Raw genomic sequence first — 12,289 nt, 5'->3', positions numbered from 1 at the left:
GTATTTGTGCCCAGGGGGCAAGTGTGTCTTCAAGTGGAGCACATTCTCAAAATGGAAACAAGAAAGAGAGGGCAGTTGTGTCCCTTCTGTGTTAGGCTCAGTCCATCAGTTAGGGCCTGTGTGAGGGTCGAGTTGCACCTGGGGTGCCTTTAGCACGCTGATGACTGATGGGGGGTGGGGAAAATGGAGATTATGAGGGAGCTATGGGAAGAGCCAAAGACCAGTGCGGCAATAGATAATAGAGGATATGTGTCCCAGCGTCCACATTCCCAGAGGACAGGTACAGACTCAACTGTGCTAGTGTGTCCTGGGGCGAAGTGGGGACGGGTGATATAAGAAAACAAAACTGACCAAGGGTCAGCTTATAGGAAAGGACCTCATTTAGGTGGGAACACATCTATGTACAGGCGGAAAAGAAATGGATGGGAAAGAGATTTATTATAGACTTTGCAAGGACGATGGGATGGCTTATTAGATACTAGGAAGGTGGGGGCTACATGGAGAGAGATGTGGCAGTAAGGGCAGGATCTCTGGTCAGGCAGCTCTCAGATGCGGGACAGTGGTCCACCCTCATTGCTAAGGATGCAGGTCAAGATCTCTGGGATGCTTAGCCTTATAGGGATGTCTTTTTCCGTACACATCAGTCCTGTGATTAAATGTGTCTGTGCGTTTGGCCCAGCATGAGGTTAGCACCTGGCTAGCTAGCAATGAAACAGAGGAATCGTAACAGTGAACTGGAGGGAATTCATCTACACGGGACCTTTCTTTTCTTCTCAGAATAGCTTGTGTTGTTATACTCACTCTTCTGTGGATGGTGGGAGGTAGCACGATGCCTTTGATGAAGGGTAAGAGTGGTGCAGAGGCTGTGACGTCACAGCAGGGAGCGGTGCGGAGGCTGTGACGTCACAGCAGGGAGCGGTGCGGAGGCTGTGACGTCACAGCAGGGAGCGGCGCGGAGGTTGTGACGTCACAACAGGGAGCGGCGCGGAGGCTGTGACGTCACAGAAGGGAGTGGTGTCACATGGCCACAGGTTGCTGAACACAAATCTCTCCACGTGGCACTTGGTCTGATAACATAGAAAGCCACCACGTGACAGGAAGGAAGGGGCAGGGAGAGTGTTAGCAAGCTGAAGAAAGGCAAGATCCAGAACCTGAAATGACGGAGCTGGGATAGCACATGGTTTTATCACACAGCTAAAACCTGTACCTTGTTTGAAACCAATGGATTGTTTCTGGAACTTTTCATCTGATATTCTTAGAGCATGGCAAACTCTGGACAACAAATCAGAAAGTAAATTGTCAGTGAAGAGAGGAGACACCACACACACACACACACACACACACACACCATACTACACATAGCACATGTGCTCACATACACCACAGTACACACACACACACACACATATATATCACACTACACATACACCAGACACCACACACATACACACACAAATACACCACACACACCACACACATACATACTACACTATACATAAACTACACACACATACAGAGACACAACCACACACACAATTCTAAGACAGCATACATGTAAGACCCCTTATATCTCACTCTAAAATGTATCCTTGTGATGTCTCAGCTTGGATATTTAGTCAGATAAGCCTTTATTTGAAACGATTTTGAAATAAGCACATGACATAACAGGATAGAAGAAAGGGTCACATCTATGTGATTGCTGCCTGTGTCTTTTGCTCAAGATTATTGCTGTCTTCACTCTAAAGCACACACGTTTTGGTTTCTTTCCAGGTCTCCTGAACCCACTGGTTTGCACTGAACAGCAATGGAGCATGAAGAGTTGTCCTACTGTGTGTCAAGACAGTGGTTGGTTCTGAAACTCATCTGAAGAGGTTCAAAGAATCTTCTAGATGTGACATTGTCAGAGGAGGACAGAGAAGGTGACAGCTGCCTGTTGCCCTGCAGCTTGAAGGGAGGCCGCATGGCCAGCAGCCCTCATTGAAGACGTGACCATGAGTGTCCCACTCGCGCCAAAGAAATCCTGTTTCAGTCAGTTGCGAGATCACCGAGAAGGAGCAAAAAATAATAACGACAATATTCTGAGGACGGGGGATACAAATGCCAATCAAATCATGTTGGAGGTTAGCGCCTCTTGCGATGAGCCCAAGTCACGTGATCTGGATGATGAGATCGGAAATGCAAATTTAAGCAGGCCACAATACCACGGCCACTTCCAAAAGGAGCCTCTTCACCTTCAGGGCCTCGGGAAAGGGTCTCAGGCTGGCTCTGCCAGCCAGAGGGATTCTCAGTCTTCTCTGACTGTTCATAGGCAACTGAGTGAGGAGCACACAGTAAAAAGAGGTACCCTGCAGACCCCCCAGAGTATTCAGGGACCAAGTTTCTCCAGCTGGAGGAACGCAGTGGGTCAAGCCAGTCCAGAGGTTTCTGCTGAGATTCCCAGGCACACTCCCAAGGACAAATTGGCAAAGACTCTTGACAACGAAGAGCTGAAGCGAGCAAGCAGGTCAGCAGCTGCAGCTGGTGGCATCACTCCAACGACGAACCCACAGCCAGCGCAGCCGGACATCTCGGAGCCTCAGGGTCACGTGCCTGGGCATGGGGAGGGGCCACAAGGGACACCAGCCAGTCACTCTCCAGGGAAAGTTTTTTCTCCAGGTGACGGAACCTCAGAGGGGAACGGTGTGTCTCTTCCTAAACCATCTACCTCAGAAGCCAAGGGCTCCAGCCCATCAGACACCAAGGTGGAGGGGACACGTGGCCCAGATGTTCACAACCAGTGCACCGCTCGTGCAGAACTGACTCCCAGTCTAGCTTCAGCACTGAGGGAAAACCCCAGCCTCTGTCATCCAGAAGTGTATTTAGGTCAAGGAACAGGGAAGCCCAAAGTGGAGCTCAAATATATCCAACCCAGGAATGAGGAGGGACTAACATCAGCCCAGGCCCAAGCTCTGGTATGTCGTGAGGAAAGAAGCACGTCACCTGTAGACAGGAAGGAGCTACTTGAGAAGGAATACCGAGAAGCCACCGGTCAACTGAACAGCAGCCAGCACCAGCTTGGAGTGGGACGAGGCGGCAGCCAGGAAGACGGGATTGGAGTCAGTGCTGGTGTGGAGGGGTCTCTGCAAGCCACACCTGCACCGAGCGCCGCTCCCGAGGGAGAGGCAGGGACTGGACTCACCGGGAAAGCGTCATCAGGTGCGGGTAGGATGGCGAGGGAAACAGCATCCGGCAAAGCTGCACCTGATGACGGACAAGTAACTCCTGTTCTCCGTGATCCAAATGAGAGCGCGCCCTCCGAGGTCAGTGGGGAGGAGAGGAGGCTGGGTAGCGGGAACTCGGGCAGTGCCAAACTGTTGGCCTCAGGTCCTTTTGTGGGTGGGAACAGAACCGACGCCTCCGAGCTCTTGAGCCCTCGAAGTAGCAGCTTGGAAGCCAGGAAAAGCAAAGAGACGGTAACATCTGTAGCTGAAGATAAGAACCTTCCAGAAAATGCGGCCCAAACTGACGTCACTCCGGCTGGAGTAGATTCCGTGTTCAGTACCCCGGCTCCCCTCCACCCAGAGACAACTGTGAACTTGACTGAGTACCTGACTCCTCCAAGTAGCAGTTCTCAGGAGCTCGGAGTGTTCAGTGTGGACACAGGGTCACTCTCAGTGGCCTCAGCCCCCACTGGTGGTGGGCAGGTACTGAACACATCGCCGAAAGTGCCTGACAAGACCACCTGCCCCAGTGGAATCCCCAAGTCTCTTACGCACCCCAAGGACACGCCCTCCTCCCAGGAAGCACTGGAGAAACCGGAGACAGAGAAAACAGAAGAAAGGACAGAGGCAAAGCCCATCCTCATGCCCAAACCCAAACATGTGAGGCCCAAGATCATCACTTACATACGCAGGAACCCCCAGGCGCTGAGTCAGGGAGATGCTTCCCTTGTCCCAGTAGGGCTTCCGTATGCCCCTCCTGCATGTGGTATGCCTCTTCCCCAAGAAGAGAAGGCGTCGAGCCTTCAGCCGCCTGCAAATATGTACGAGAAACTGAAGCCTGACTTGCAGAAGCCAAGGGTCTTCCCTTCCGGATTGATGGTGTCTGGGATCAAGCCCCCAGCGCACCATTTCAGTCAGATGAGCGAGAAGTTCCTGCAGGAGGTAAGCCGACATCATTGTAAAATGATGTATCCATTTGTGGTTTTCTTTAGGTCTGTTGTTTTTGTTTTGTTTTAAGTGAAACTTGGAAACAAAATGTCTTCTGTAAGTGAACTGCAGACGCTCAGGGATACACTGCTACCGAAGGGTGTACTTAGGCCTGGGAGTGACTACTTAGAACACAGAGTGATAGTCAGGTTGGGATCGTCCCAAGATCTAAGGTGGCTCATTCAAGTTTTACTGAGAACGAGAGACACTTGGAATTAGACAAGGGCTCATTTAAGTCAGCTTCCACCTTTAATAAAGAAGTAGCGATGTATGGGCCAGGTCAAAGCAAGGAAAAAGCTGAAGTAAACAGTATTCAAATCCTTTCGAGTGGAGCGGTTGACTCTGGAGAAAGTCTTGTGGTGAGCTGCGAGCGGTGGCACACGCCTGGGATCCTAGCATTCATGAGGTTAGGAAAGAAAGAGTCCCAGGCCAGCCTGGGCAACTGAGTGTAACTCTGTGTCAGAAAATACAATAGAATATAGCTCGAATGTTGGCATGGGCTTTTTGTTTGCAGTAAGGACAGTGGTAGTGGCTAACATTGTGTTGTATCTTTAGTGTGCACCAAGCCCCACCTGGGCAGGTGGTGGTTCGTGGGATGTAGAAGAAAGCAGGCTGAGCAAACATACCATGGGGAGTAAGCCAGTAGGCTGCGCTCCTCCAGGGTCAGTTCCTGCTTTTCTGGTTCCTGCCCTGACTTCCCAGCACAATGCCCCGGAGCTTTAAAGGGTGAAATGAATAAAGCCTTCCCTCTGAAAGTTAGTTTTAGTTGTTTCATTAAAACCACAGAGAGTCAAACAAGGGCCATCTTGTAGCAAACTGTCTGTTTGTGCTAGCCTGGGGCAAATCAAGGCATTGTCCCTATAGCTGAGCACAGTTTGTCAAAGCCAGCAGGCTCCTTGAGGAAGGCTGGGATGGTGTACTCATGAATAAAAGACTTTAGAATCTGGTCTTGTTTATGCTTCCTGCTGTCTGAGCCCCTAGTCAGCTCTGCGACTTAAAAACTACTTAGCGCTTCTAATTCAGCTTTGGGGTTTTTTGTTTTTGTTTTTTAAAATCAATTCTGACTTAAAGTCATAGAGCACGTGGTTGATGGAGCATTATTGACATCAGGAAAATACAGCTGTCCACAATTGAGTGACCCCTAATAAGTTCAGTATACTCCTCAAGCAAGATGAGCTTTAAGGAGCCATTTAAAAAAAATTGTGTGTTTTGTCTGTTTGTGGATCTGTGCCTTGTGTGAATGTTGTGCCCAAGGAGGCCAGCAGATGGCGCCGGGGCCATATCCCTGGAACTGAAATTATAGGGGGTCAAGAGCTGCCATGTGGGTGCTGGGAACTGAACCCAGGTCCTCTGGAAGAGCAGCCAATGCTCTTAACTCCTGAGCCACTTCTCTAGTCTGTGGAAGGAATCATTTTAGGAGCTCTTGATGCTGTACCAGTTTGAGAGTATATATTAATTTTATATGGCCCCAGAGAAAAGTCATGCAAAAGAAGCCTAGTGAAAACAGGGAGGGGCAAAGCAGGAGGGGAGCTACGGCAGGGGGAATCTGTTTGCATATATCGTTTGATCTTAGGACTCCATTTGAAATCTGAGGAGTCTTTTGTTGACTCGAGTTTTAAAAATAACCCCGTTGGAGAAGGAGCTCAACGGAAGCTTGTTCCCTAACTACAGAACCTGTTCTGTTTTGTCACAAAGATGAAAGGCGAGTGGGATCCCCCTGTTTAATTAAAAATGCATAAACTCGACATGAAAAGCCTACTTTTCACTTTGTAAACGAATTTGTGCTTGTTATTTTTTGTCACTTTGACAAAATACCTGACATTGGTGCCAGAGGATTGTGGCATCCTGAGGAGGCTAGAGAGAGGAAGCTCGCAGCCTCAGAGAGTTTCAGTGCACCGTGCTGGCACCGAGCCGTCAGGGCGGCTGGCTGTGGTAGGAGCCTGTGGCTGCAGCGGACATAGTATGCACCAGGAAGCAGAGAAATCCGGTTGGGTGGGTGCAGCGTCAAGGTTCAGCTGTAGAGGTGTCGCGAGGACCGCACCTCTTACTGTGTCCTCCCCTTGCTGTAGCAGTGCCGCCATCTTGCAATCAAGGACTCGGTACAGGAGCCTATAGAGAACATTTCAGACGTTCGCATTGTGAAAAAGATACCCAGCCAAATGGCAGGCATTGAGACTGCTGAAATCTTTAGAGTCGCTGTGGAATGACAAGAGTTTCGTGGGCTCTGAGCTCTGAAAATTGTGCATTTCCGAAGAATCAGATCAGCCTACCGCCATTCTAAAACACTTACCTATGGAGATTGGAAATGATGTGAACTTCCTTGTGTGTACGCTCATGAGAGAGTGCACATTTTGGCACCCCAAAATGTTAAAAAATGAGGGGTCTAGAAGAGAGAAGTCAGTGATAGATACAAAGACAATAGATGATAAAAATTTCAGCAGAGCGCAGATGTTGAACCTTCTCTCAAGGGGATATAATTCTCCCTACCCTGAGTGCATCCTAACCACCATGCCTATTTCACAGTGTGATTATAATGAAAGTTTAAATGCCTAATCTTTTGTTTCAGGGATGTGTTTTAATATCTATTTGAACATTAAAAGGGGATCAAAATAGGGTTTTTGCCTTCAACAGTGTGGATCAAAGCTTTTAGAGCCCTTATTAAAAGATATTGGGAGAAAATCATAGTACCTAAATTTATTATGATTCCTAGCAGAATCAATTAATAAATGTATCTACCCAGATGTTGTCCCAGTGCTGGGCTTTTCTTATAACGTAAACAGACCATGCCACTATCTTCTGCTTGTTTAATATAAAAGAACAGTGAACTGGGAAGAGGGTCAGGAATAAAGAGCTTCCTTAGCATGAACAAGGCCCCCAACCCCAGCACCACAAAGTCCCAAGTCATTTGAGAACAGACACTCTGAGAGCAGGATGTGCACATATCACCTTCTATATTATACTTACACACGGGGACATATATACTCATAACTATGTTTACTAAAGATTGTATCCTGTTAATTCTTTACTGTTGAGTATAGGAGAAATTAATAGTGATGTTATGTTATTAAACCGAGGCAATGGTGGAGGGAAACACAATTCCTTTATTTAACAGGTCTGTCTATGTAGGCACTGCTGATCGGAGCAGTACACAGGATTCAGCCCGAGATCTGTTATCCCAGAGGAATCCACCTACCCAAGCATTCCCGAGAGCATACAGCGTGTGTGTGTGTGTGTGTGTGTGTGTGTGTACAAAGCAGGAGTGGAGGTCAGAAGACAAGTTGCAGGAGTCTGCGCTCCCTTTTCATTGTCTGAGTCTCTGGTATTGAACTCAGGTCATCAGGCTTAATAGCAAACACCTTGACCCACTGAGCCATCTCACTGGCCCCAGAACCTGGTTCTAGTGATGTAAACACACAGTGTAGGCCTACAACACTCTTTTTCCTATTAATTTCTCTATCTTTTTGCAGGTAAAACATTTCCCTTACTAACAATTCTTTTTAGATGTTCTGTTGGTCAAATAAGAAATGATAGTTTATTTACTTATTATAAGATTAGTGAGCATAAAATCATGCAATTTCTCCACAGGCATAGTGACACTTCTGATCATTTTTGAACATTTTATAAATTCTCTCTTTTATTAACATTATTTATTTTATTTTTAAGATTTATTTTTCTTTTATGTATATGGGTAAAAGAAAATTTACCTGCATATATATATATATATATATATATATATATATATATATATATGTACCTTGTGTATGTAGTGCCTGAAGGGGCCAGAAGAGGGCGTCAGATCCCCTGGAGCTGAGTCACAGAGGGTTGTGAAGCCATCTTGGTGGGTGCTGGGAACCCAACCCCTGTCCTCTGAAGGACAGCAGCTGCTCTTCACTGCAGAGCCTTCTCCAGCCCTGACATTATTTATTTAATACATAGTCACTCAAGTTTCAAAGCATTTATAATAATGAAATTAAAAAGAAACCCCAAAACTGAGCTCTTTTTTCTCCCCTGGAGTATTTGCACCAGCAGGCACCGAAGCTCTTACACCGTCTTCGTACTGTCATTGTAAAGGCGGGGACCCTGGGCTGGGCGTGGCACCAGATCTCTGAGCGAGCAGCCAGTCCTGTGGTGGCGCTTATCATTTGAGTGTGGATCTCCTGCCTGTGATTAGCTCTCTCTGAACTCTCATTTTAGGTCACAGACCACCCTGGGAAAGAAGAATTTTGCTCTCCTCCCTACACCCACTACGAAGTCCCTCCCACTTTCTACCGCTCTGCAATGCTCCTTAAGCCTCAGCTGGGGTTGGGCGCCATGTCCCGACTCCCATCAACCAAGAGCAGGATTCTGATCGCAAGCCAGAGGTCCTCAGCGGGTTCCATCCATCCACCCGGATCAATCGCAACAGCCACCAGTTTCTACGGTTCTGATCCTTCAGGTAATTAAGTCTAACCATGACTCTTTTTTCCTGTTGTGCATTTAAATATCAACTATGAAATATCGTGACTGTCTCCTTACGACTGCCCCTAATAAGAGAAGCCACTCCCTACTCCTCCGTCTGTGTAGACACAGATGTCCTTGAGAATTCACCTGCAGGGGCTCCCATCTTCCACGCCGCTGTCACAAAACATGGGCCCTTGTTACCACCTCCTGGCTTCTTGTGTAAAGTAATATACATGTTACTCTTAGGATAAATGATTTGAAGTTAATTATTGTGTGAAAATATATCTAGACATAAAAAAATGTTTATCTTTTTTAATTTTATGTGTATGACGTATTGCACCACCTGCATGCAGTGCCAACCGAGGCCAGAAGAGGGCATCAGATACCCGGGAATTGGAGTTAACCAACCATTCTAAGTTGTCAGATGGATGCTAGGAATCAAACCCTGTCCTCTGGAGGAAAAACAGACAGACAACTTCTCTTAACCTCTGCACCATCTCCAGCCTATATTTGAATACGTGTGTGTGTGTGTGCACGTGCTAATTTTCTAGATAGTTTATAGCAGCTATTTTGCCCTAGAGTTTCTCGAAAGTCCCATTTCCTCGAAACTATTGGGTTTTACCATTTTATTTTTGAGCCAAGTCTCACACGTGGCCCTGGCTGGCCTAGAACTCACTATACATACCAGGCTGGCCTCAACTGTCACCATGCCCAGTGACCATTGAGATTATTGTCGGAGAGAAACTTTTTCATCTCTTTGCCATGTATTACTTTGTGAATCGTCGTGTACTCAGAGAGTTACTGATGGCCCTATTTATTTGTTTTCTTTAATAAGCTTCTGTATTGGTGATTCCCACAGTAGCTGTGTATCTTAATAGAATTACCTGTGCTTAGAGCCGGTACAAGTCTGCTGCTTTTCAGTTAGTAGGTAATGATTTCTGGGGGGCTGTCAGCCCAGCTTGCTGTGTAGGGACAAAGAGATCAACACACAAAAATATCCTTGCCCTCTGGGAGCTTACATTTTAAAATATGGGGATGTTTTGTTTTAAAAAAAAAAAGCCAGTAAATTACACGGTCTGTTGAAGTGAGTATTGAAGAAAAAGAAACATTAGTGAGGGAGGAGGGGGCCTTTGGAAAAGAAGGAAGGGCGTTGTCTCTTTAAACAGTAGCCAATCCCCAGGGAAGATGAGGGAGGAGCTGTAGTAATTTTTTTTCCCTTCCTGGTCCCATGCTCCTGGAATAATGACTCCAAGATTCAAATATTTTTATAAATACCTAAGCCAAAAGCTTTGGCTGTTCCCTGCTGGTTTATAATTTAATAATCCCATTTATAATTTAATAATCCCATTATTGTCGTCTAAGCTTGGCCCTCCCCCAGAATCCTTCCTGCCTGTTGGATGTCCCACCTTCTAGTTCCTGCCTCAGCTACAGGCCAATCAGCTCTAATTGACAAGTGTTGCATCCATACAGTACACAAGAGATTTTCTTTGCCGGAGAATCCTGGAGGACTTCTGAAGTATTGCTTTCCAGGAAGTGGGAGGAGCCAACGCAAAGGCCGCTGGGAAGCACGGGACTGAATGAAGGGGAGAGTGGCAGAGGAATGGGATGGGGACAGGGAGGGAAGTTGGGGTCAGATAAAGTCTCTTTGCAGGGATTTGACTCTTCCTGTGAGAGGCAGCTGTTGGAGGACTTGAAGCTGGCACACAGGGCACAGTCCAGCTTTTTCTTGTTTAAGCACGATCTCCTTGCCTATAGGGAGGAGAGCAGAAGGTCAGATAACCTATATCATAGGTCATTTCTGGAGTCTACTGAGTGTGTACTCACACGGTCTCTTCACTTGGGCTATGGAACAAATTCAAGCTTGTGTGAGCTGTGAGAGTTTTGTTTGTTTTTGTCTGCCTAATAACATCTCAAAACTTTGTTTTGTCCACCTTGTAAGGCTTTCCACGTTACATCTACAGACTGATGATAAACATTTAAAGAGTGCGTCTCAACCTACCAACGCTGAGATTCTTTAACACAGTTCCTCAGGTTGTGGTGACACACCCCCCCCCCCCCCATTTCTGAACTGTAATGTCAATATCTGTGTTTTCTGATGGTCTTAGGTGACCCCTGTGGAAGGGTCCTTTGATTACCAAGGGGGTCATGACCCACAGTTTGAGAACCCCTGATGAGAGCTTTAAGCGACTCTGATGCAGATTCTTAGACATCCCGTTCTCAAGACTCCCTTCTCTCTGCCTCCTCCAACCTAGATGTCGATCGTCCAAAGCCCTCACCTCTGTGCCTCCTCCATTCGCATTCCTCCTTCAAGTGCTGCAGCCTGGAACCTGCCCTCTGAGTGGGCTTTCTCCCGTTCTTTTCTCTCAAGGGTCAGGACCCTGTGAGGGCTCCTGTGCGGTTCCTGAAGTCAGTGGCTGGCCTTTGCCCACATTTTGATAGTTCTTGTTTCCCAGCTGTTCACAGCATGCCGCTGATGCCTCTTGGGTAGGATGTCCCTTACATAATCACAGAAGCTGCTAGCCCAGCCTCCTGTAGCTTTCCTGTGTCTAATACAAGGCTTACTCATCTGTGTTTACGCTTTTAGTTCCCGATTACCACGTGGGCTTATTTGCGCGATGTTCGAAGGCCCTCTTTGATGCATGTCTGTCCACGGTTGTGGTTTTGTGTTTAGCCGTCATTCATACTCGATCGATTCAGATACTCTGTCGTGTCTCCTGGGCATTGCCGTATCTGTTTTACGGGGCTCTGAGCAGCACCGCACTGTCAGAAGAGAGCCGGAGTTAGGAGCAGGATGCACGCTTCTCTGAGTGACCGAGCATTTACATGTTTCCAATGTCAAGTAAACACTTACATCCTAAAATCTACGAATAGGTTAGATACCTGAGTTCTAATACACTAGCTGGATGTTTCCCAGCTCAGGTAGGAAGCCTCTTAAATGCCTAATAGCCGTGAGCTCTAAGTGAGTCAGGAGAGGTCCCCAATGTTTCCATTCCACTGCTGGTTTTGCAGGCAGCACCAGGTGTATTGCGATGGCCTGAAAGAAGTGGACACACAGTCAGCCCACACCGTCCCACAGTGCAGCTCCTTAGAGAGTTTGCCTTATAGCTAAGGCAATGTCCTAAGATTTACAGATCTTGATGTGACTACATAAAGAATCATTGAATCCAAGGGCTTTCTCCTTAAATCATTTCTTGTTTTTGTTTGTTTGTTTGTTTGTTTGTTTGTTTTGGAGGCTAGCTTTTTCTGACTCTACAGTGATGCTTAAAACCAAACTTTTGAGCTGGGCACAGATAGTGTGCGCCTTTAATCCCAGCACTCAAGAGGCAGAGGCAGGCAGATCTCTGTGAGTTTGAGGCTAGCCTGGTCTACAGAGTGAGTTCCAGGACGGCCAGGGCTATACAGAGAAACCCTGTATTGAAAAAAAATACAAAACAGACAAAATACAAAAACAAAACAAAACAAAAAATCCCACCAAACTTTTGCTCTCTTCTTGCCCGAGTGCGAAACTCAAGACATCTGAACGCTCAGAGTGCAGAGGGGATCCACAGGCCTTCGTGTAGCCTGAAGCCTGCTCAGTAGGGACCGTGGTTGTCCACAGATCAGTTTCCTATTAGAGCCTCCACTTCTAGAGGGCGAGAAGACCTTGCCTCTCCGCACTGTCT

General features: G+C 47.1%; 1 protein-coding gene across 3 annotated transcripts in view; it reads left to right on the top strand.

The window, feature by feature from the left end:
- The window catches only part of Mtus2 (microtubule associated scaffold protein 2), a 371,981-nt gene that overhangs the window by 135,106 nt on the left and 224,586 nt on the right, over positions 1 to 12,289 (top strand). For all 3 annotated transcript variants that reach the window (NM_001374100.2, XM_087579117.1, XM_087579118.1), the window contains 2 exon segments: positions 1,771 to 4,142; positions 8,382 to 8,622. In NM_001374100.2, coding sequence (NP_001361029.1) covers positions 1,992 to 4,142; positions 8,382 to 8,622 — 2,392 coding nt within the window. In that variant the 5' untranslated portion in view covers positions 1,771 to 1,991.

The sequence above is a fragment of the Rattus norvegicus genome, chromosome 12 (assembly GCF_021556685.1).
Source record: "Rattus norvegicus strain SHRSP/BbbUtx chromosome 12, alternate assembly SHRSP_T2T, whole genome shotgun sequence".
Classification (NCBI taxonomy): Eukaryota; Metazoa; Chordata; class Mammalia; order Rodentia; family Muridae; genus Rattus; species Rattus norvegicus.
This window is presented reverse-complemented; position numbering and strand designations above follow the sequence as displayed.